Below are 24,726 nucleotides of genomic sequence, written 5' to 3'. Positions count from 1 at the left end.
TTGCATGCACCATATTGCTTAATTAGAGTAAAAATTCACCTCATCCTAACTGCAGGTTTAAATGTAAAACTGTTGATTCCCTCCTTGTTCCTGCTTAAGTAGTAACAGATTTCATGTCACGGGCGCCATGCCAAATCTGTGTTGGTAGCAGCTTATGTATTCAGGCTTATTGATTTGTTTGCCAACTCTATACTGTAGACGTGGAGAGCGTGACCATCTCCCCGAAAGGGAGCTTTCTCGACCAAGGCCCCATTAAACAGGCTCCACTGCCCGCATGTAATTACAGCAGCTGACTTGCAAACAAACACTAGACGCCATAAATTAAAGCTGCAATAACGGAAACGCGTTGTGGAGAGGAAACGGCCGACTCTGTTAAAGTTAAAATGACCCTACAACGGTCTGGTCATGGCCAACGAGCTCATTTTGGAGTTCAAGCTGGCAAACTGCATGGGTTTCGTGAGACAATAATTAAAGACAGTAAAAACTCTCCATAACATTCATATAGATTGTTTCTGCTATTTCGTTCGTTATTTGGACTCTTCTCGTAACCTTTTCAAAAAAAAAAGAGCTATTATAAATTTGGATGGTTTGTGAGTAGGCTGCTTGTAATGGTGCCTCTCTTCCTCTCTCCCTCCCTCCTCCTCTCTCTCTCTCTTTCTCTCTCTGTCTCCCCCTCTTAGTGACAGGCGTCAAAAATACCACCAAGGGAGCGCAGATCAGCAGCTTTCCACGCAGCCACACACTCGGCTTTCGTCCACCGTCCGAAGAGAAAATATCTCCCTGAAAACTCATATTTTCTGTAGACGGGGGTGCACAGCGCAGATATGACCGCGGAAAGAGCCTTTTTTCCCTCTTTCTCTCTCTCTCCTGACTGTGCAAAGTAACCGATTCGACTTCACATGCCTGAGAGGATTGTAGTCGGTCACCTTCTTTGCGAGACACATCTGCGCAGCCCTGCGTTGAGACTAATATGAGAGAGAAGATGTGGATATTTCACAGTTCAAAGTGTCTTTCTTCTATCTGGAATCAGTGGTGTTTGTATTACGCAGCAGTGGTCTGTTTGTTGTTTTCGCCTGTCAGGACGGATGACGCCTGTCCCTCGTCCTGCATCTGTGCCAGAGACTCCGGGACAGTCACCTGTCGTGATGGGGAGGATAGCGAGGTGCCGGGAGACATACCGGAGTGGACATCCACCTTGATACTGAAGGGGAGAAACATCTCAACTTTACAGCGCGGTGCGTTCATGAGCAACGGCACTGAGTTGGAAATGACAACACTCTCGCTGTCCTACAACGGAATACAGACTATTGAACCCTACGCCTTCCTGGGACTCCCCCGATTGCATTTGCTGGATCTGAGCCACAACCAGTTGACGTCTATCTCAGCCAGGGCTTTCCACGGGTTACTAGAGCTGCGCTCTCTTTACCTGAACCACTCGGTTTTGCCTCCGGTCACGACGCAACTCTCAAATGCGCTCAGCACACAAAGTTTGCGCAACCTCCACAGACTGGAGTTGGCGGGAAACAGGCTGAAGTCTTTACCCCTGATGAGATTAGATATATACAATCTGCACACGTTAGTGCTGATAAACAATTCCATAGAGAGCATCGGTTGGGAAAACGTAACCAATTTGTACCAGCAAAGGCGCATACGCGTATACCTGTCTTTAAACCCGTTTCGGTGCAACTGTGACCTGGAGGCGTTTTACTACTGGGTGAAGAACTCATCCCAGTGCCCGGATGCAGGGCGTCTCCTGTGCAACGAGCCGGAGGCCAAGAGGGGGATTCCCGTGGAGAATCTCCGGAGAGAGGACGTGGATTGTATGAACGAGAACCTTGAGGCGGTTTCATACGTGTTCCTTGGTATAGTTTTGGCTCTGATTGGGGTGGTGTTTCTTATGGTGTTGTATCTGAACCGGGGAGGCATCAAGAGGTGGCTCAACAACATCAGAGAGGCATGTCGAGACCAGATGGAGGTCTACCATTACCGCTACGAGCAGGACTCAGACCCAAGACTGGCCAACGTGGCTGTTTAACCTGCTGAAAGATCAAAACCACTGCTATATAGTGACAGGGCAGGGGAGGCAGTGTTTCAGGAAGGATGGCCACCCGGAGCTGTACTTCATTAAAAAAAGACCTGGAAGAGTCCCTGGCAGCCCCCCTGCTGTAGTCAAAATCAGTTTAAAGACAGTTTCATCATTATCAGCAGCTGGCCAATGAACTATAAGCATCCCTCTCACACTGGGTTATGCACAGAGCCAAAGACACTTAAATGACTGTAAGAGGCTATTACTGTACATATTGCACATAAGTATCTCCGCAAGAGGGGCATGCTCTTCACGCATCATGTCACCTTACAGCAGCTTGTCAGAGTAATTTAGGATTATTTATTCTTGTTAATCAAGTGACAAACATGCAGTAAAACTTTATAGAATTTATTATTTGAAAAGCTGGCATGAAATGAAGAATCAATACAGGGAAATTGTAGTCCTTGCAAAGTAATAGTCTGCATCTTGGAAACCCTACAGGGAAAACCAGGTTTTCCTGTTTCTGATTGACTGGGGGAGGGAGTGCACAGTGCAAAGTGTGAGAGAGAAAAGTGATACAGAGGGAGAGACTGGGGGAGGTAAAATGAGGCAAGGATGTTTGTTGGAGTGTCATTGTCATGTTTCATCATCGACCACGTGGCATAAGTAACCATCCTTGTCTTAATAAGCAGCCTTTGATCTCTGATAATAGCACACATGTGTATCATTTGAACACCAGGTCAGTTTATCAGTAAAGGGACAGAAGAGGAGAATCTAACCATGCATGTGATTGCTGTAGGCGTAGAAAACAAACTCAAACATTAATAATAAAAAAAAAATAAGGTCAAACAAAAATGGTGCGTTAACGGTGTTCTTTACTTCAGTACATTTTATCGTCACTGTCAGGAAAATGTTGACTTCATGCAGCATTGTGCTTAAACAGAGGAAATGTTTATGTTTTATATTCTGTAAAACACTTTTTATTCATTTGCTAGAAGCAGGTGTGAGTGAATGCATCTGCCAGATATGACTATAAGATATCCCATCATCACCTGCGGGCTCCCCAGAAAAGGGACAGAATATCTCATGTGCTTATTGTTTGAAGCACCAAAGAGTACCAGGCTGGCAGAAGACTACATGGAGAGATATATATATTCCAGAAAGGCACGGCAGTATTAATCTCATCGGCAGCATGACAAATAAACCATGGAGAATGATGAGTGACCTGTGAAGTCAGTATCTCTCTATAGCCCGCAGCACATCAACCCTCTTAACTAAAGGTCTGCATTATGATATCAGGAATTTCTGGAACCAAGGTCAAGCATGAAAAGCTGGAGAGTGAGGATGCAAGCACATTCATTTAAGCATATTTCTGTGAAACCATCAGGGATTATTGCCTCTGCCCTTATGAAGCCTATTTAATGTTTTTGTGCATGAGAACAAATTGCAAACAAAAGTATCTGGAATCTGTGTGATTTCACCTGCTTTAACTCACCTGTAAAATCACAATAATCATGATTAATGCATCAATGATTAATTTAAGACAACAGAGCGGGAAATTAATCATCTACATTAGACCTGATATACCGCTGTGTGCCATGATGATTAGACACAGATGCTATGATCTGATAGACTGTGTATTCTTCTGTTTCTGCTAGTGTTGATCATTGTTTTCACATTTCACTATGTCAGCAGTGTAGGAGCCACCTTTACATAACACTGACATCAAAATGTGCAACACTGTCACTTGTTACATGAGGCGACATGACAGCATACCACACACTGTCATGTTATATATGGAGGCGGATGAGATACACGTAGAAAGCAGTGCTCAAGAACACAAGTACGCTTATCGAGTCATTTTGACAATTATTCTCAGTTCAACTGCTCAACACACAAGTTTTTACCCAGCAAAGACATGCTTTAATAAAGCACCAAAGTGAACGGCTGAAACAGAAGGGGAGTATACAGTAGAATAAGTCAGAGAAGATATGTTCAAGGATGGGACTGAAAAAGAAAAACACGGAGGAATGTGTGTGTGTAAAACATGTTTGTGTGCTGTATATGCATGTCCTCGCATGCAAGAATCATGCTAATGACTCTATAAGGCCGTGCTTACAGCGATGACAATGCTAGCCTACTGACCTTTAGCAGGTATAATTCTTACCATGTTTGTTTCCTGTGTTAGCATGCTAGCTTATTAGTGCTAAATGCAAAAATTATTAGTTTAGATGTTAGAAAGCTGAAATTTTGGCCAGATGGTGGCACTAGATAAATGGGGGTGGGGTGATCACCAAAGTCCTTATGATTTAGCCCACGATCGTCTGTACAAAATGTCATGGCATTGCGATATTTCAGTCTGGATGGACTTAGCAACTGTTGCTAGTTTGGCTAAAAATCAAGTCTATAATGTGGCACATTCTGTAATGTGACTGTGTCAAAAGCATTTGTTGGGGTAACTTTTAGAGTTTTTGGTAATCTTGGAAATGAGCCACGGTCACATACGCACAAAATAAAGTAGTGAAGTGACACATTATTGAACATCTGATAATTAACTTGAGTAACATCTGATTATTCAGATAAACACAGAGATGTTTATCTGGCAGAGGCAGAGAAAGAATGAAACAAAAAGAGAGGAATTTAACATGCTGCTTCAGCACAAGTGGTGGGTTTAATGTACTGTACTGTGCAAAATATCTGGAAATATCTGACCTCAAAAAGTCCTCAAACACAGCAAGCACACCACACACAGTCTTTATCTCTCTGTTTATCACAATTTTGAGGTTAAAGAATATATTGTCTCTGAAGCACAATATGTTCAATTAAACAGACACAGGTGTATTTAACAGATATTTAAGGCTCTTTCTTTTAATAGTCATCAACCTCCTTTTGCGGCCATCGTCTCTCTCTCTCTAACCCCTGTGTGTTCTCTCTTTAACCACCGTTTTCTACTATTTTTGAGGGATTCTAGGACATCAATAAAGAGTTAGAAACAGCTCAGTGTTCTGATGATGGTTAAAAAAAAAGGAACTTTTCAAAGTATTCAGGCTTCGGCTCTGCACTCTCAGTGCACTTGCTCCTTTCCTTTGTTCTTCCTCCATTTTGCCACATTCTCCTCACAAGTACAGCTCTTGTCAAAGACATCCTCTGTGCCCTGCTCTCAGCTCACCCTCCCTCTGTCTGTCTATTCCCCTCTCTCGCTCTTCTTCATCCAGGTAAATGACTTTATCCAGTTGAATGACTTTGTAAGGACGCAGGGATGGGCTTTAAGCTGAGCCCAGCGAAAAAGGAAGGACGCAAAAAAAGAAAGATAAAGAAAAGGGAAGCAGAGAAAAGATTCATTAGAGTTCCTTAGTCCAGGCACCAAATGTCCTTGCCTTATGCAAAGCGATGACTCATCGTCTTGCTCTATATATGAACGTCTGGGTGGCCAAAACCCAACTGCGAATCAGGGCAGATGTCTAAAACGAAGGTGAAAATATTATCTTATTGTTGAGCAGCTACTGCTACCAGGGAATTCAATCACATCTGAGCAGCTCTACTTATGGACACTTTTTAAATGTCTTCTGTAGGAGCCCTTTGAGCATGATGAGTTGTCTGATGTCTCACAACCCATCAAACACCAACTGAACAAGATGGTTAGCTGTACACATTACTTCTCCACCAGAAGGAAACTATCTGCCAATGCATTTGTCTGCATGGTGTGAAGTAAACCGAGAGCAAATATACTTTTTTTTTTTATTTCCAGCTGCTCCTGCACAAAACCAGAGAGCAGAACTTCCTACTGCATTTCAAAGTGCAGTGTTTTACTTCCAAACATAAATCTTTAGCACACTGCCAGAGCGGTCAGAAACTTACTGCAGCTCAGAACAGAAACGTTCACATACAGAAGGAGACAGCAACTGTTAATATGAATGAGAAAGGGGGTCATCGGAGGTACAAAGGCTGAATCGTTTCACGTTGCGTTTTACTTCTCATCTGCATCATTACAGTACATCACATAGAGTGTACTTCTTTTGATCAGTTAATTATTGAGAATAATTAAAAGCCAAAAGGTAAGAATAATTTTTTTTCTTATGGGTTACTTTCATATTCAGCTCCCCAAATGTTCTGCTTACTCTTTGTGCACTAATAGGTTTTTGGGTACTGACAGAAATGTTTATCAAGTGTAGCACAATTGATGCGAGATTCCTTAAGCCAATATTCAAAGAATCAATACTTGTTTTAAAAATATTGGGTAATTGTAACCAAGAAACATTTTACAGTTGCATAAATATCAACTTGTCAGGCCTCTCTATCAAAGGGTGAATTACCTCAAACCCATTTGGCATTTCTGACACACAATTTCTTGTTTCTTACTGATAGACACACACACACACACACACACACACACACACACACACACCAGTGCTGATACTTCTGCAATGAAATAAAACTGGATGATCAGCCTGGCTGATATGTATTGGTCTACTGCTCGAGCATCAAAAGCCAACTAACAAAGGTTGGTAGTGAATATCCGTTTAGATTCTTAATTAATCTAATTCCCTTGTTAGATATTTCCTGGCTCAAACTTTAGCTTTGCTCATATTGGACTTACTTTCCTTAAGGCAAAGTTTTTTCCACTTGAGATCAGATTTTAGAGGTTTGGATGTCACCTAAAATGACATCAGGGATTCCCTCAAGAGGAAGTCAATGAGGGTTCATCCAAGCACTGCTGAGATGCACGCAGCCCTTAATATGTGTCACAGCAGGGTTCCCCATTTGACAATTCAACATGTTTACTTTAAATTAAGTGGCAGATTTTCAGACCAACCTTAATGACTAATTATTAATGTGCACCAGCAATCATTAGAGTGCAGGCTTAGGATGCATAACAAGTTCTTATGAGATTAATTAAGCTTAAATCTGAGCAGTGAAAGGTTTGTTTGTTCCAGTCGAGGTCATTAACTGGCATTTGTTGCTAATGTCATCATAAAGAAAGCTCATTAGAAAGATTCCCAGGAGTCAGAATGCTTTTGTCTGGGGTCATTCTGTCCCTCTTGGAACAGTGATGAAGGAAGTATTCAGATTCTTTACTCAAGTAAAAGAATTAATGCCACACCCTAAAATCCTCCGTTACAAGTAGAAGTCCTGCTCTGAAGATGTTACTTAAGTAAAACTATATGTTATATGTCTTAATCTAGGGCAGTAAAAAGAACAATATTTCCCCTTGTACATTTTATTCTGTTAACTTATTCAGAGCTCTCACACACTAAAATGAGATTGTCGAAGATGTAAATCAGGGAGATAGATATGAAATAATGCATCAAACGTAGCTTACCACTTCACCGCTCCACTCAATATTTCCATCTTCTGGCCACTCTGCCGTCCATTCACAAGCCATGGGAACCAACGTACTGAAGTCTAACTTTGTGAACTTCTTCTTTTCTGAGCTCAAAGGTCATGTGGGTTTTGATTAGATCCACATCAGGTAACAAAGAGGACGACTGCAGTCTTTACGTGGGTTTTAGTTGATCCTGCACCATGTGTGTAAACACAGTTGGCTGGTCGATTGGCCTTTGACCAGGAGAACAGACTCTGTGTTAATAAGCTGTACAGGTGCCTCAGATCTATACACTAATTACACCCACTGACTTGCCTGTTACTTTCTAAGAAAACATGTCAGTGTGTGGAATGAGCCTATGGGAAAGAGAGAGCGAGCTCTGACCTTTATCTCTCATGTCAGGACAAACATTAATCCACAAATTTCACACATTAAGTTCTTTCAAGCGAGGGCACAGGTGCTCATTTTGGATCAGATAAATCAGTTATCAAGAAACATTAATATCCTTCACTTCCCTTGTTGATAGGATGATTGAAAAGGTCACATTGGTGCATAACCCAAGCATGATGAAAGAGATCAAAACGCGACTCACAGAACTCAAATATCCTACCATGGCTACTTCTATATTGCATCACGGACAAACTTCCTGATGACCTTAAGGCGCTGTGATTTCATGAACACCTAACAGCAGTTCTTAAAGGTTGCTGCCTGTGGTACTGAACGCTCCTCAGCAGCTGCCTTGCTCCTGAGAGCCATTAATTAAGCTTTTAGACTATCTGGGCTGTCCTCTCAAGGACAACCAGAAATCACTCCATCAATATGTGAATGAATAAGTAAATCTCTAAGGTGCGCAGTTATTGTGGACTTATTATGGCACGCTCAACTGGAATTTTAGCAGCACATTATCATACACTTTCACTGAAGGCAGCATGATACATTGAAACCAGAAGAAACACTAAGAAAACTTGTCATGTAGATGTTTCTTAGCCTGTGTCCACCTTAATTTAGGACTTTTAAGTTATATGCAGGCATGTAAAAAATAAAAAAAACAGGCTTTTGTGGATCTCCATTGTTTGCGTGATTAAAAACAGAATTATTGTCTATATATCAAACAAACAGCTCTCCTAATTAAACTGGAAATCTTTTGCTCATTCTACTACATTTGCCAAAAGCTCACTGTGGCTTCATTTACATTACAGCCACGCATGAATATAATTCAGTATATTGTTTGTTTTTAATCACCGAAGCAGCTCTGAAAGAAATGATTAGAAAGGATTTAAATGTCTTTTAACCATCATTCATCTTATTTACTGAAAGTTTCACGCTCATCAAATCCAGTTCTCATTAATCACTCCAGCATCTACTGCAGCCCTGCTAATTAGCTGCCAGTGAGTCTGTCTGAGCAGCATGAATACGTGATGGGCAGCTTCTCATTCAAATGGCTGTGAAAAAAATGCAGCCTCAGCATTTTGAATATTTCATGCTGTCCTCCAGTGAAGAGAAGCTGCCGATCATCTGACCGGTCATAACATTGACCTGTTACCTCGGAGAAAGCAGCATCTGCTCTGACAACCTGTCTGTCACTTTCTGAGCATTCAAGGAGCTCTTTGCTCTCCGTACAACCTCAACTATCACTGCCTGAATTTCAACCTGAACCACAGTACAAGCCATTACAGCTCACTATGTTCACCATTTTATTTCCCCTCACGCATTTATATTTGGTGCAGCTTTGTCACAGTGGTTCAAACACAATACTGTCCACTGGTGTACTTCTTGTGCCAAACGCCAAATGTTTTGTAGTTGAGTAAAACCTTATTATATCATTCAGTGTGTGAGTACACACTAACTTTTTGCACCCCTTTTTGCCCTTCACTATTAAAATCTAAAAATTAAACTGTAATGCATTGCCCTCGTGTGGCCACTTGGCTAAAATGCAGCTGGACAGAGTTAGCTGGTATGTGTTTTAATGCCACTTTGAAGTGAGCTCACAGTTGCATTTATTCTTATCTAGCTTCATACCATTCACTGCCTGTTTCATGAGCTGTTTACTACTCCTTTTTTTAAGGTTGCCTGAGAAGGACAATAACAGTGTTGATGAGGTAATTTGTAGTAAATTATTATTAGTTTTATTTATTCTTTATTTTTCTATCTTACTGTTCTGTAGCATAATCTACAAAGATACCCAAACACAGAAGTCAGAATTTAAAATCTCAAAATCCAAAGTCAGAGTTACAAACAAGCTTTTACAGTGAACTTGTACAGTATATGAGAGGTGTGATAGTGAAGTGTCCTTGTTGTATTTTGTGTGATTGACAGGACCAGATGTAAAGCTCCAACAATTAAGTCCATTAATCAATTATCAAGTTTATTAATAATCGATTGATTATTGACATTTTTCAAGAAAAAACGTCAAACTTTTCCCAGTTCTTTTGTCCGACAAACAGTCCAAAGGCTTTTCTTTTACTCTTGGAAATGACAAAGGGCAAAAACTGGATGATATGCTTAGTAGCATTTTTTCACTTGTTTTTCTGTTTATATCATAATATCATGAGTGCATTTATAGAGTTTTAAGCGACAGTGACCATTGTAAGCACTTCTTGGCAGTAGGCCTAATGCACTGAGCTTTCTGTCATATTCACATTAATTTAATTTTGTACTTCAGACTATCCATGTCTTCAGGTTTCTCAGTAGTGGATATGTCACATAGTTAATGTAGTTAAGTATGGCTGGGTACTATGATAGCACATGCTGTGAAATGTTTGTCAACCATCAGAAATTTAGCCTCACCATTTAGCTTTATTATATTTGTTTTGGGCCATTGGTGTCAGTGTTACAAATAAATAAGCATCACTGATTTACTGTTGGATTTACAAGATTCTGGTATCACTGCAATATAATTTCATTAAGTGCGTTGGTTCTTCAGGTTATGAATCAGCTCAACTAGCCAAAAACATGTCAATTTGGTTATCTATAAATCCTTTCTCAATAGCATACCACTACTGTCAATATTTTGGTTTTTAGGTTCTTAGGAATAAAAAGAATCACAACTCAATGTCAGGATCACAGAAATGTAGATCGGTCAGTTTAGGTGGAGCCATAGATCATCGGTTTGTTAAAATGTTCTTTCTTTTTGAAACTCCTCCCACCAGCAAACTGCATAACTAAAACCTGCGATGTGACTCACTGTCCGTGATCCTGAAACTCTAAATCCTGTTTTGGGGATCTTCATGCATAAAATAACATACATAAATCAAAGCCCAGCCCAGGCTTTTTAAGTTCGCTCTTTGTGCAAATCATCAAATCAAGGTTTGTCGTGGATATAATAGACAGCCAAGGTCAGTGTATTTTTTTTTTCTTTGATTGACTTGAAAATACAACACAGATCCATATCAGAGAGCCCAGGGGACATAAATTATATCATTATTTATTGCCTTCTACTGTCGATTCCATGTGATTCCCCTCTGAATTTACAATTCCATTAAGAGGGATGTCATGACCCAAGACAAAAACATCTTGCCTCTTAACTCTCAGAGAGACTCTGGAGTCCCAGTTGTGATGGCGTCACTGGGGAGTGACGCATAATGACCTTGTCTGTAAACAAACAAACGCTCTACTGTTCAACCTTTTAGTCTAGTTCATGTCTTCTTCCCTCATTCATTAAAAAAGGAAGGAATGCAAATATGTCAGGGAGACATATCTGACACATAATCACTACCATCAAGTAGCCACGAGTCATTTAAACCTTCACAACCTGAAAGCCTAATGTTACAGCCGCGTGGAATAAATGAACTCACTCTCTTCATTTTGTGTAAATTATATACAGTATATGTAACACAGTTCATCAATTTACTATTGTTTTAGTATAGATCTCACATTTGGGATGATTCCTCATTGACAGCTCATTTGACCAATTCATGCTTTGAAATTACTGAGACACCAAATTACTAAAGCTTCTGTTGTGTACACTGCTATGCAAAGTATGTGGAATATTTTCATGACAGGATGTTGTTTCTTAAAATGACAACAATGTCTGAAAAGACAATAATATATACAGGCATTTTTTATTACATGTTCAGAAGAATTACAGAATTAAATACACATTACATACCCAGGATCACTATCTGAATGGATTGGGTATCAGCCAGTCATGTCTGATCCATAATAAATAAAGTTTCTTTGTCCATGTCGTTAAAAAAACGCTCTGTTTCTCCTATCACTCATTTGACTGTGTTTTGAGTTCCATAAAGACTTTAAATATGGGAAAAGGGGAGTACTGATATTGGATCAGTACTCGTTTAACAGCAGCTTCCAACAGGTGTTAAAATTTTTATGCCACATTCCAGAGACATTTCTGAACTCATTTACAGCCGACAACTACATTTAATATAATTTCATATGACATTTGATTGGTTAATTGTGCTTACTCTTCACATCATTATTAGCAACCTTTACTGTTGCAGGTTGTATGGAAGTACTTTGAATTTTTCTGCTGCTGCTGTAACTTCTAGGTGTCTGAATGAATTGCATTCATTGTGTTTACTCTGCAGTGCACCGTTGTTTACCTATCCCAACGCAGCAAGTAACTATGAACCCAGTCTAAAGTTTAATTACACGCATTGTTTGTCACTCATAGGCTACTAATTTTAGAAAGGGTGTTACATGATCTTTTTACACTAATGACTCATTTACATCAGTGTGCACCCTTTCCCATAACAGTTATAATTGCAAGAGTGCAAAACTTCCTAATGGATGCAGATGAGATTAATTAGGCTTAAAGTCTGAACAGTAAAAGGTTTGTTTGTTACAGGCAGGCAGTCATTAACCAGGATCGTTTGGTAATGACATCATAAATAGGGCTCATTAGCAGGTTTCCCAGGAGTCAGAGAGGAAGGAGAAGATCCTTTTGTCTGGGGTCAGCATGTCCTGTTTGGTGACTAAAGTCCTCTTAGGGAATGCTATTCATCTTCAAGCTTCAGTTTATACAAAGGGTGGAATTTGTTCGAAGATTTATGCAAGAATGGTCTCTTATACCAGACACTGAGCCCTCTGTGTGTATGGCCAGTCACTCAGTATTATATTTTTATTGGCCCCGCTTGACACCCAGGATGCAGGAAGAGGTACATTAGCATGTAAGCCAACTATAAAATCAAAGCTTTGATTGTTAGTTTATTGGGAAATTGAATGCATTTCAAGATTTAATTTAAATCCATTACGAAATCAAATGACGTGTTACTGTATAGTCCAAAGAAACTTAACTTGTTATTCCACAAGAGTGACTCTTGGGGAAAAGCTGACTGTGCACAGGGCCTCCAATTTCCCTCCAATTGTGAAACTACAAGACTTGCAAATACATGCAAGTGAGATTAATTATGGAAAGGTCCAAATATTAAAAGGTTTGTTTGTCATAAGAAAGGTCATTAACCTGCAAAGCTTTAATAATGAAATTTCGAACTGGGTTCATTAGAAAGGCTCTGAGGTATAAGATGAAGCAGAAGGCTCTTTAAATGGCCCCTTAAGAGAGGATGATGCATTCAACTGCATGCAACTTTTTGTTTTTCACCCACTTTGTGTCATGTAAAGATTTATGTGTATTCTGCAGATTACACCACCATCCTGAGTTCTCATTACATGAAATATCTAAACAGAAATTATTACATACATAATGTAGTGGCTTGTCAGTAGCCTGAAGTGTCCAAGTTTAAAATACAGGGCAACTTTATTTTATTTTCATTCTTGGCTCCCCATTAACTACGGGTTGAACTGTTTTACAGCTTCAGACATCCTACATACATACTGTACATCTTATCTCCAGTTTTGTCCTCCAGTGCAGAAGTTGCAATTAACGTAGTGGGGAGGTTCAGCCCTGAAGGCCTTTGCAGAGCCCATCCAAGAACTTCACAGACTCCACATGGAGCATGAGTGTTACACAGCTGCTCCATGAACTCAGTTCTTTAGCAGTGAATGTGTTCCTCAGCTGATATCTTGTTGAGATGTCCAAATGATGATGATGCATTATATAGACAAAAATATCCAGACAGACCTCTTTATGGGGATGCTTTTCATAGATTGGGTTCAGCCCCTTACTTTCACTGAAGGGAAATCTTAATGCATCAGCACACCAAGACATTTTGGACAATGCTATGCTTCCAGCATTGTGGCAACAGTTTTGGGGAAGGCCCTTTTCTATTCCAGCATAACTGGGGCCCAGCACACAAAGCAAAGCTCCATAAAGACATGGATAGATGAGTTTGGTGTGGAAGAACTTGACTGGCCCACACAGAGCCCTGACCTCAACCCCATCCGACACCTTTGGGATGAACTGGAACAAATGAATATGAACAGATGAACATCAGTGTCTGACCTCACAAATGCTCTAATGTATGAATGTGCAAAAATTCCCACAGAAACAGTCCAAAATACTCACAGAAGAGTGGAAGTTGTTATAGCTGCAAAGCTGTCTATGTATTTAATGTCATTTAAATCCCTGTTGGTGCAACTTCTGGGTGTCCCCATATTTTATCTATATACTGTATCTGTGTATTCTGTGTATTCTTTCCCATTATTCACTGATATACAGCTTCTGGTCTCTGGAGTTTCTGTTGTTATGTTTTGTGCTTCATGAAGTGCTACATATTGCGCTACACGAGACAAACTGAAAGCAGGCCTTGCCCAAGATCTGCAGAGATTTCTCTGGATTCTCTGAATCTTTTAACAAAATTATGGATTGGAGATGACAAAATCTATGTAGTTTTTCACATAGTGGTGAACAGTGGAGTGTTCAGGTGTTTTTGGGTTTTTTTTGGGTTTTTTTGCACTCAGCACAAGTGCAAAAAACAATGAAATGTATCAGTTTGAGCAGTCTTTACTGCATTCAACTCAATAAAGGCCAAACATTTTACACAGCCTCCCAAGTCCTTTGGAATCAAGTTTAGATATTGCTCATTAATGTTATTCTCAATTAGAAGAGTGTAGGTTATCTCTGGAGATCCACGTAGAGGGTATATCTTCCACTGATCAGAAGTCAGGCGTGCAGACATTCATTGGCTGGTTTTGGATTCTGCATCATATGGAGTCACACCACGTAGAACGAGTGTAATAAGTGTAACAGGTGAGCACATTCTGTGGTTTTCATACTCATCAACAAGGATGAGAAAAATGGTGTCAGTAACTTAAATGCCAAACGTACAAGTGTGTGTTAATGGAGAGAGTAATGCAATAAGTAATCACATGTATTGTTTTCCTCTTTTTCAGACTGAAGAGCTTTTAAGTATAGTCTGTCCTCCAACACAGGCTGTGGACTACCGCTATGTCTTTTCTCAGGGCTGCTTTAAACGACACTCTCATCATTCATCCTCCAGGCTTCTATATCATCGGATTTGAGACATTTCCCTACATCAGCGTCTATTTTGTCTTTCTAACATTTGTCTATGTGGTTACAGTGCTGTTCAATAGTTTGCTGATCTATGTAATTGCCTTTAATCATTGTTTACACACTCCAAAATTTCTTGCTGTGGTCAATCTTGCAGTAATCGATATCATCCTGAACACATGCACTATTCCCAGCATGATAAAGGTATTTCTCTTTAAGGATAACTTTGTTCCATTTAACCTATGTCTTTTACAAATGTTTATCTACTATTGTTTTGCATCACTGGAGTCATATTCACTGGCTATTCTTGCTTATGACAGGTTGATTGCAATATGTTTCCCTCTGCGTCAGAACTCAATCAACACACTGCAGAGCATGTCTTGTATTGTAGGCCTGACTTGGGTTTACAATGTGGGAAGAGTTGCTTATAGCACAGCAATCATGACTCGACTGTCTTTTTGCAAATCTGTCAGAGTGTTCAGTTACTTCTGTGACTACGCGCCCGTGTTTAGACTCGCCTGTAACGATTACACACTGCAGTGGTCTGTGGCTTCAACTTCTAGTATGGTGAATCTGATGGGCCCCTTTACTTTCATTCTTCTGTCCTATGCCTGCATCCTGGTGACTGTGTTCAGGATGAAATCAGTCAGCAGTAGGATGAAAGCTCTTGCCACTTGCATTGAACATCTAGTCCTCGTTGCTGTATTTTACATTCCCATATTCAGCATTTTCTTAGTCGGGCTTTATGTGCGATCCATTGACCCAGACCAGCGTGTGCTGAGCCTGTCGCTGGCCTCGTGCCTTCCGCCCTGCATCAATCCTATTGTATATTCTTTGAAAACTAAAGAGCTTAAAACCAGAGCCCTGACGCTGGTCCGTAGAATGAAAACAAGACCTTGACAAAATTCTTTTTCATCAAAGAGTATTCTGTATAAGGTTTTATGCCTCTCAGGAAACAACAAAGGCTGTGAGCGTGTGATGAAACAAAAGGGGATTATTTTACTGAAGGTTTTGTCTGCTGTATCAACCTTTAAAATAACACACTTGTCATATTGTTTATTCCTTATTATACAATAATGGTTTTCTGGATGGAGGTTCTGCTATTATTTAAACACTCACCATATTCGACATGTGAATAAAATGCATGTCCCATTTCTTTTGTTATTTTGGTGCCTTACTTTATACAAAATATACTTGTTGTATTTGAATGTAAATGAATGGTATTTGTACGTTTGAGTGGTCTGGTCCTTCTGTTATACCGAAACTCTCCTTGACTGTATATTACTACATCTCACATTTCCCCCATAAAATATCTGATAAAAGAGATGTCACATTATTGTGTTTACATGAAGCACTTGGTGCTGGTTCCCTCACAACAGAAATTCATTTTTCTATCATACTGAAGTAAGTTTAGCTAAGCTACCTCATGGCTCACTGTACAGGGCACAGCCCTCATATGAAAACACTGGTTGACTGAAATATTTTTAAATTGATTTAGGCAGAAGAGAATGGCTTATGCAGAGAAATAACATGCATATGGACTCAGACATGTGCATGGTGGTTCCATACTATAACTTTCTAGGTGAATGTTTCACCTTATGTGGAGCATACATCACACTTCAATAGATACGGGACAGATGAATATCTAAATGTGAACATTTTGTGCAGGTGTGCAGGTTCGGTGCAGTGCTCTAAGAAAACATGGGCAGAGTATTCTCTTTACATGTCCCTCACTATGAAGTGAACCAACAAAGTTCAATAATCTATAGACAAAAAGTCAAAGTTTATCGTGATAAACATGTAAGTAGGTTAGGGAGCAGAAAGTGCGACCGTGATTCCAAACAAGTTGGGAGGTTGCAAAATGTAAATCAAACAGAAAAAACTGTAAATAAACAGAATGCAGTTATTTGCAAACAAATTGTGTTTACTGAGAACAGTTTTAGTTTGTTCCCAAGCCCATGTAGTAATTTCCTTCACAAAGTGCTGAATCTCACATCACCTTTGCTTGTGATTTACTGAACCTTTCTAGGAGCCTCCTTTCACACCCAGTCATGATGATATCACCTGTTACTGAATGAACCTTTTCACCTGTTAAATGACCCAAACTGATGTTTTATTCCATAACTTTTTAAGACTTTTATTTTCCCTGTCCCAACTTGTTGAGACAGGTAATACATTTGAGTATACATCAAAAAGGATTAGCATATTCTATTTTATTCATGTTTTACAAAGCATTCCTACTTATTTGGGACCCATTTAATCAATAGTTTTTACTGCACATCTGTCAGTGATTCAAATGAGCACCATGACAGACAAAATAGAAATAATAAAGTCACAATAGTCTAAATGAAGGTTAGTGTTTGTAAGTATTTAAAGGAGGCCTACAAGTTATAAAACAAAGCAGAACTAGTAGAGCCAAAACAAAACAAAACTAATCACGCATGCTGGAGTATCGAGCGAGAGACGTTTGCCATTTCTCTTGCGGCACTTTGAAAGCTGGTGTAATCTGAATGAAACAACTGGATGTACATCCACACCATGTTTTTATTCCTAATAGGTGCAACTGAGATTAATTAGTCTTGAGTTTAAACAGTAAATGGTTTGTTTGTTAAAGTCAAGGTCATTAACCAAACTTTTCTGGTGTTGGCATCTCAAACTGGGCTCATTAGAATCATTTTTGTTTTGGCTCAACGTAGCCTGAGTAATGATAAATGCATCCTGGGGGGATCATTATGTGGTAGAGGAGCGATTAGGTGTGTTTGTCACTGTTTCTTCACTTTGCACAAACACATTTCACAAAATGTGTGGTCCTCACACTTGCATCAAGCTTCCCATGAATATTTTTAGTACAACTTTCTCTTCTTGCCTGTTTAGAAAACAAACATAACTGTTTCAGTTAATCAGTGATTACACTGTGGCTGTTCCTCACTTCTTTTCCACATGAAATTTTGCTGACTGTCCACTAGAGCCTATGGAGGTCATTAGATTTGAATTTAGGCAGCACTTGAGACAAACCACATGTTTTCCAATTAGACATGAGTGGCTCAAATGAAAAACACACAGTAATTACTATGCACTATGCTGTAAACCACCTATAGCCAACGTTTAAATTAATTTAATTGACATGCATTGCACAGTGAATTCATCTGTTTCAGTTCAAGGTTAATTGATCCCCAGAGATCAGTCATGACAACATATTTGTGACTGTCCTCAAGACATGCCGCCATCTGCACGCCGCTTTAAGAGTCAGCATTATGAGTTAGCGACAAACAATTCTTCACAGAAAATCAGGTGAACTTCTTTGACTAACTTGTGATTTGCATGATTCAACCTGCTGAGAATATACTGCATAAATAGTACAACAGCATGAAAGTTGTGTATTAAATTTTATTTCTTAGCCTCCATAGAAGTCCATGGTCTAATGCAGAATATGTGATTTCCCTGTTCTTCAGACTCGAGAGTTTTTGGTGGACCAGAGGCTGTCCTCCAACACAGGCTGTGGACTACCGCTATGTCTTTTCTCAGGGCTGCTTTAAACAACACTCTCATCATTCATCCTCCAGGCTTCTATATCATCGGATTTGAGACATTTCCCTACATCAGCATCTATTTTGTCTTTCTAACATTTGTCTATGTGGTTACAGTGCTGTTCAATAGTTTGGTGATCTATGTAATTGCCTTTAATCATTGTTTACACACTCCAAAATTTCTGGCTGTGGTCAATCTTGCAGTAATCGATATCATCCTGAACACATGCACTATTCCCAGCATGATAAAGATATTTCTCATTCGAGATAATTTCATTCCATTCAATTTGTGTTTGGTACAAATGTTTATCTACTATGCTTTTGGGACTTTGGAGTCATATGCACTGGCTATTCTTGCTTATGACAGGTTGATTGCAATATGTTTCCCTCTGCGTCAGAACTCAATCAACACACTGCAGAGCATGTCTTGTATTGTAGGCCTGACTTGGTCTTTTTCTCTTGGAATAATTGCATTTGCAGTAGGTATAATGACTCGACTGTCTTTTTGCAATTCTGTCAGTGTGTTCAGTTATTTCTGTGACTACGCACCCGTGTTTAGACTCGCCTGTAACGATTACACACTGCAGTGGTCTGTGGCCTCTTTGCTTACTTTCCTGCTCCTTGTTGGCCCCTTTACTTTTATTCTTCTGTCTTATGTCAGCATCCTGGTGACTGTGTTCAGGATGAAATCTTTAGACAGTCGGATGAAAGCTTTGGCCACTTGTGTCGAGCATCTCATTCTTGTTGCTGTGTTCTACATTCCTCTCTTGACCATTTTCATTATTGGATTTTACCTGGGAGTCATTGATCCGGACCAGCGTGTGCTGAGCCTGTCACTGGCCTCTTGCCTCCCGCCCTGCATCAATCCTATTGTATATTCTTTGAAAACCAAAGAGATCAAAACAAGAGCTGTGGCACTGGTAAGAAAAAATAAAATTTTCATAGATCAGCATTAAGAGCAAACTTTGGCGGGTTAATGAAATGTTGCAAAAATTCAGGCTCTAAACGACTGTTAGCCAAAAGTGAACAGCGTGGCTAATTTTTCTGGTCAAGCTTTTCATTATATGACCAACGTGTTGTGTCAAAGGTTGTGTTTCCCCTTACCTTAACCCAACCAAGGAACAATTGTGGGATCAGGTGATTTCACTGTAGAAAAAGGCATAAATGATCTTCTGCTCACTTTCTTCACAAGTTTGTTGTGTTCTTTGTGGTCTTTTTAATCAAGGTTATTCCACATGTTGGGTCAGTTTGTTCACTTGTGTCTTTAGGTTTGTAATTATATATTTTATGTATATACTAAGATGTTGAGTGAGATTTAATGGCCAATGTTGTTGATTTTTCCATGCCATTCTACATAGTGTCACTATACAACCCTGCCTTGTAGAAAGAAACTGTGAACCAGTAAAACCTACTTCATCTCTATATTTTTACACAAGAAAATGGCTATACCTGTTCATGTTTTATCACAAAGCCCTAACGTTAAGATTATGTCTTAGTTAAACATTATGCCAACACTGATTTGAAGCATAAGACAAGATGCACTCTTGTGCAGTTACATGATATTATGTGATTGTCATGTTGTGTCATTTTCATGTTGAATTAAATGCCCAAAATGTTTAAAACAAAAACAAATGATGCTACAGCTTCACAACTACATTTCTCATTTCCCCTTTTGGAAGATTTCCTGCGTGTGTGAAATATCTGTTCTATGTGGCTAAGTTTGCTTTACTGAGGGACCCAATCAAACAAGATGTCCTACACCTACACCCTATTTAAAAATAGCCACAGTAACAGTCACCTTTGTCTTTAAGGTTTATTAATCAATAGCCCACTTCAAGCTCCATTAGTCAAATCATAGAGCCCACTGGTCTTCATACTGTCTGAGATAATACAATGATTTTTGTTAACTCAAAACATTATAAAATAGAACATGATCTACACTGATATAGTGGCCTAACTCTTTTGTAAAAAGCTATAAACTTCAGGCACATTGTACAGATTTGCACTGTATCCCTCTAGTGGATTTAATGTGCAGTCTTGAGTGCAGGCTCCACATAAATCCAGGATAATATGTTCATCCTGCGAGCTTGCATTCATCGATAGCTAGACTACAAATTATTCACTAAATTACTTTATACATTAATCTTTAGCAAAAACATTAATATCACATCGCAAAAATGCGCCACGAGAAATAGTCTTGCATTCAAAATTTCAGAAAACTACTTAAGAGGAAGCATGTAGTTTCAAAATTTACTTGAATTATCAAAAGTATTCATTAGGCACAAGATTCGTCCCGGTCAGTGTTTAAATGTCATTTCTGATGTTTTGGGGTAAATATCAGAGGTTGAAATAATCTCAGTCGTCCGTATGAAGCGGAACCACTGTATGTCTTACGGAACTACTTTTAAGCTACACTTTGGTCCTCCGCTCAAATGTGTCCCCCGTGATAACGCCTGTTCGTGTATCTAGTCCTGACATGTTCAGGGTTATGCAGGTTATGTACACTTAATTACAGTTTCGACTAGCAGTTTGAGCCAGAGGGAATAAGCAGGTATGAAAAAGGAAAAATTGTGTAAAAATGTTTGTTCGTTCATTTTAGCTGCATTCTCCACAGCCAACTATGTCGTATTTTGTAACGTCAAGGAGCCTTAAACGACTTTACACCGAACTGAATTGAAACCAAAGTACTACTAAAATGTATAAAATGACCACGGTGGTCCGACGCTACCGAGTATTTTCGTTGCTGGATATCAGTATTCAGCTGAAGTATTATTATCTTTACTCGATTATAAGTAGCCACGATATGTGGCTTTGTTAAAAACTTCAGTGTGCAGCTTGTCGAGGCGCAGCTCGTTTAAAGTGTTGACACGATAATGTGTTTTGCATCTTTATCGTCAAAGTAGCTGAAATACAGTGTAATTAAAGAGTGAAGCTGCTGAGATGCAAAATACAAATACTTCAAAAATTGTACTATACACAACTGTACAGTCGTTCAGTAAATACGATGCTGTTCCATTAGGATGTATTATGTCACACAAATGATAATTATGATTAAAACAATATGCTTTTTCACAAAGCATATAGAATATGTGTACAACACATACCATCAACCATGAAGACTAAAAAAAAAATTAGCAAATATGAATAAAAGTGCAGTGTTAAAACGTTACTGATGGAGCAGTACCTTATTAAATGTTTGACTATGTTCTCATAATTTTTGAAAAGGCATTTTAAAGAAAGGTCTATAAAATACTGCAAATTTTACGGCTTCGAATTTAGAAATAGGTCACTGCTAAACAGCAGAGGCATGCTGAAGGAACAGCGGGGATGTGCTGTGGTTGTCCCTAAGATTGTATTATTGATAGTTTATTGATAAAATCCCGTGTTGTCCTCAGCAGACCCACGGAGTCGGCGCTGTGCATTGACACAGGATGGCGTCCCCTTCACCCCATGACCGCAGCCGTAAAGACGATGACGAGGATGACCCTGTTGAACGGATGATATCCCGCACTGGCTGTGCCGAGCTGCATTATGCTGTGCAGGAGTGCATGGCTGAACACCAGGACTGGCGAGTGTGCCAGAGCCAGGTCCAGATGTTCAAAGACTGCATGATGAATTTCCAAAATGCTCATAAAGAACAGCTGAGGAGGCAGCAGTCAGCCTCCGCTCAGTCTGCAGCCAGCTGAACTTGGGATGTGTTTAGAATCTGCTTCGCATTCGTAAAAACTATACGTAATTTATAAAATATTTGTAAGAAAAATAAACAAATAAGAAGGTACAAAAAAATCTTGTCTTGGACCTTCATTTATAAATGGTGTCTTAATTATATATTTGTCCACTAAGGAGTAATATGACATGATTTTTTTAATTGTAAAATATGTCTCCTTAACATAAATTGTAGGTTAGCAAGTTTACAGGTAATGTTTTAATTGTTAATATTGTTAATTTGGACAAGAGATCCTCAATCTGTTTTAATGATTAATGTAAATTCAGGAAGTATATATTGGTATAGCCAAGTCAGGGACATATTTATTCAATAATGATTCAGTACAAATCTCACTTCAAGTCACTGCAGTCAGGAAGGCACAATAGTGCTATTTGATTAGTTTTTCATTGTGCTGAATTCAAAAACTATCCTCTTATTTTGGTAAGCTTCCATATATCTGCGTTTCAAAAGAAGTGTGTGATTCACAGACCTACTAAATCATCATCACCAAAAAAAAAAAAAAATGCTTGTTCTGAGCACTTGGCAAGTTTAATTAGAGTAAAAAATCACTTTATAGATCAAATTAATGCCATTAATGAGGTATTGTAAAATGACTTTATGAGCTGGAACCTTTATCTCAAGAGATCGATGTGGAAACTATATCTTCTGGTGCACACAAGCCAAACAGTCAGTCACCTGTTAGCTGCTTTTGGATGCAGCATCAAACAGATGCTGAACAATCCTTAAGAGAACATCAGGTAAGGCACATTCACTGATTTTAGGACATGTTTGAACTTGCTGAAATTATGTTATTATATACTGCTGAATTTGAATGTGCTGATCAAACTGGTTTGAAATTATACATGTGGTTTGTAGCCTCTATGGAGGTCTAATGTAGAATATGGTGTGATTTCCCTCTTCAGACAGGAGAGTTTTTAAGCAGAGGCTCCAAACAGCACAGGCTGTGGACTACAGCTATGTCTTTTCTCAGGACTGCTTTAAACAACACTCTCATCATTCATCCTCCAGGCTTCTATATCATCGGATTTGAGACATTTCCCTACATCAGCATCTATTTTGTCTTTCTAACATTTGTCTATGTGGTTACAGTGCTGTTCAATAGTTTGGTGATCTATGTAATTGCCTTTAATCATTGTTTACACACTCCAAAATTTCTGGCTGTGGTCAATCTTGCAGTAATCGATATCATCCTGAACACATGCACTATTCCCAGCATGATAAAGGTATTTCTCTTTAAGGATAACTTTGTTCCATTCAATTTGTGTTTGGTACAAATGTTTATCTACTATTGTTTTGCATCACTGGAGTCATATGCACTGGCCATCCTTGCTTATGACAGGTTGATTGCAATATGTTTTCCTCTGCGTCAGAACTCAATCAACACACTGCGGAGCATGTCTTGTATTGTAGGCCTGACTTGGTCTTTTTCTTTGGGAGTAACAACATTTACTACAAGTCTAATGACTCGACTGTCTTTTTGCAAATCTGTCAGAGTGTTCAGTTATTTCTGTGACTACGCACCCGTGTTTAGACTCGCCTGTAACGATTACACACTGCAGTGGTCTGCAGCTTCTTTTCTCTCTGTTTTACTCCTTGTCAGCCCGTTTACTTTTATTCTTCTGTCTTATGTCAGCATCCTGGTGACTGTGTTCAGGATGAAATCTTTAGACAGTCGGATGAAAGCTTTGGCCACTTGTGTCGAGCATCTCATTCTTGTTGCTGTGTTCTACATTCCTCTCTTGACCATTTTCATTATTGGATTTTACCTGGGAGTCATTGATCCGGACCAGCGTGTGCTGAGTCTGTCACTGGCCTCTTGCCTGCCGCCCTGCATCAATCCTATTGTATATTCTTTGAAAACCAAAGAGATCAAAATCAGTGCCGTGGCACTGGTAAGAAAAACTGGCGCACAACGAACATGCCAACAAAAAAGGGTTAATAAAACACAAAAATGATTTAGGATCGATATGTCTGCGCAGTGACCAAAGAGCCTGAACTGTGTGCTAACATAATGTTGTCTGTCAGCAGAAAAGTCTCAAATGGATCACCGGTTTTGGGTGGCATGAGCTTGTCAGGGTCAAGGACAGGGTATGAATAAGTTACTGTTCTGCATTTCGTTGAATTTGCATTAACTGAAATATAATAATACATGTCAATTTGTTATGAAGACCCCGATAATTCGGGGACAATGTGATATAACTGTCTATAAAGTCCTTCATCACTGAGTTCATCAGTGGTATTTCACACACTGTTTGCACCACATAAACTTTTGTATTTGAACTTTTGTCAGGGTTATCTCTTCTGTGCAAAAATGCCCTGTCTAAAACCAGCGCATCTGACACCTGACAAGGCCACCTAAAAGGATAACCAATGATATCTTGAGTTGAAAAGAAGAATGGAAGTTAACAGATTGCACAACCTTTAAGAAAGAAAGAAGGACGAGGATGATCACTGTCCCTTGTCTTGCTGCTCTTGGAAAGTGAGTGTATATTGAATGAAATAACAGCCTCACAGAACCAGTATAATACACTTCCATTAATTTGCCATCATCGTTTATATTTGTAACAGCCACACCTGGGATTAATTAGTCTAAAGTCTAAACGGTCTGTTCAAGTAGAGGTCATTGGGCAAAATTTTCTGGCAATGGCATCACAAACTGGGCCTATTAGAACCAGTTTGTTTTGGCACACAATGGCCTGTTTAATGATTAAGGCATCCTTGGGGAACATTACGTAATACTCAAATCATCGTATT

General features: G+C 39.3%; 5 protein-coding genes across 6 annotated transcripts; all 5 read left to right on the top strand.

Annotated features, from left to right (window-relative positions):
* The first annotated feature begins 654 nt into the window (after positions 1–654).
* Positions 655–3,386, top strand: waif2 (Wnt-activated inhibitory factor 2). Its single transcript, XM_046411833.1, has one exon. The coding sequence runs from the start codon at positions 971–973 to the stop codon at positions 2,033–2,035; it is 1,065 nt and encodes a 354-aa protein (XP_046267789.1). The 5' UTR covers positions 655–970; the 3' UTR covers positions 2,036–3,386.
* An 11,254-nt stretch (positions 3,387–14,640) lies between these two features.
* LOC124070861 (olfactory receptor 24-like) lies at positions 14,641–15,745 on the top strand. The gene has a single exon (XM_046411157.1). The coding sequence runs from the start codon at positions 14,656–14,658 to the stop codon at positions 15,616–15,618; it is 963 nt and encodes a 320-aa protein (XP_046267113.1). The 5' UTR covers positions 14,641–14,655; the 3' UTR covers positions 15,619–15,745.
* A 2,469-nt stretch (positions 15,746–18,214) lies between these two features.
* Positions 18,215–19,201, top strand: LOC124071063 (olfactory receptor 1M1-like). Its single transcript, XM_046411496.1, has one exon. It carries the CDS (start codon positions 18,230–18,232, stop codon positions 19,199–19,201), a length of 972 nt encoding a protein of 323 aa, XP_046267452.1. The 5' UTR covers positions 18,215–18,229.
* Positions 19,202–20,644: 1,443 nt separating this feature from the next.
* LOC124070677 (cytochrome c oxidase assembly factor 4 homolog, mitochondrial) lies at positions 20,645–22,031 on the top strand. Of its 2 annotated transcripts, none has more exons than XM_046410791.1 (2): positions 20,645–20,796; positions 21,644–22,031. In XM_046410791.1, the coding sequence occupies exon 2, from the start codon at positions 21,677–21,679 to the stop codon at positions 21,929–21,931; it is 255 nt and encodes an 84-aa protein (XP_046266747.1). In that variant the 5' UTR covers positions 20,645–20,796; positions 21,644–21,676; the 3' UTR covers positions 21,932–22,031. The 2 variants fall into 2 exon arrangements, with proteins under 2 accessions (XP_046266747.1, XP_046266746.1); XM_046410790.1 differs by having other exon boundaries at positions 21,641–22,031.
* Positions 22,032–22,492: 461 nt separating this feature from the next.
* On the top strand, positions 22,493–23,927 carry LOC124071062 (olfactory receptor 1M1-like). Its single transcript, XM_046411495.1, has one exon. The coding sequence runs from the start codon at positions 22,929–22,931 to the stop codon at positions 23,925–23,927; it is 999 nt and encodes a 332-aa protein (XP_046267451.1). The 5' UTR covers positions 22,493–22,928.
* The last annotated feature ends 799 nt before the right edge of the window (positions 23,928–24,726 follow it).

The sequence above is a fragment of the Scatophagus argus genome, chromosome 14, assembly GCF_020382885.2.
Source record: "Scatophagus argus isolate fScaArg1 chromosome 14, fScaArg1.pri, whole genome shotgun sequence".
In the NCBI taxonomy this organism is placed as follows: Eukaryota; Metazoa; Chordata; class Actinopteri; family Scatophagidae; genus Scatophagus; species Scatophagus argus.
The sequence above is the reverse complement of the archived record's forward strand: the minus strand, read 5'-3'. Positions and strand labels throughout refer to the sequence as shown.

Excerpts from the sequence above, each read along its gene's own strand:
- LOC124070677 (XM_046410791.1), top strand. The coding sequence starts at position 21,677 with ATGGCGTCCCCTTCACCCCATGACCGCAGCCGTAAAGACGATGACGAG.
- LOC124070861 (XM_046411157.1), top strand. The coding sequence starts at position 14,656 with ATGTCTTTTCTCAGGGCTGCTTTAAACGACACTCTCATCATTCATCCT.
- LOC124071062 (XM_046411495.1), top strand. The coding sequence starts at position 22,929 with ATGTCTTTTCTCAGGACTGCTTTAAACAACACTCTCATCATTCATCCT.
- waif2 (XM_046411833.1), top strand. The coding sequence starts at position 971 with ATGAGAGAGAAGATGTGGATATTTCACAGTTCAAAGTGTCTTTCTTCT.
- LOC124071063 (XM_046411496.1), top strand. The coding sequence starts at position 18,230 with ATGTCTTTTCTCAGGGCTGCTTTAAACAACACTCTCATCATTCATCCT.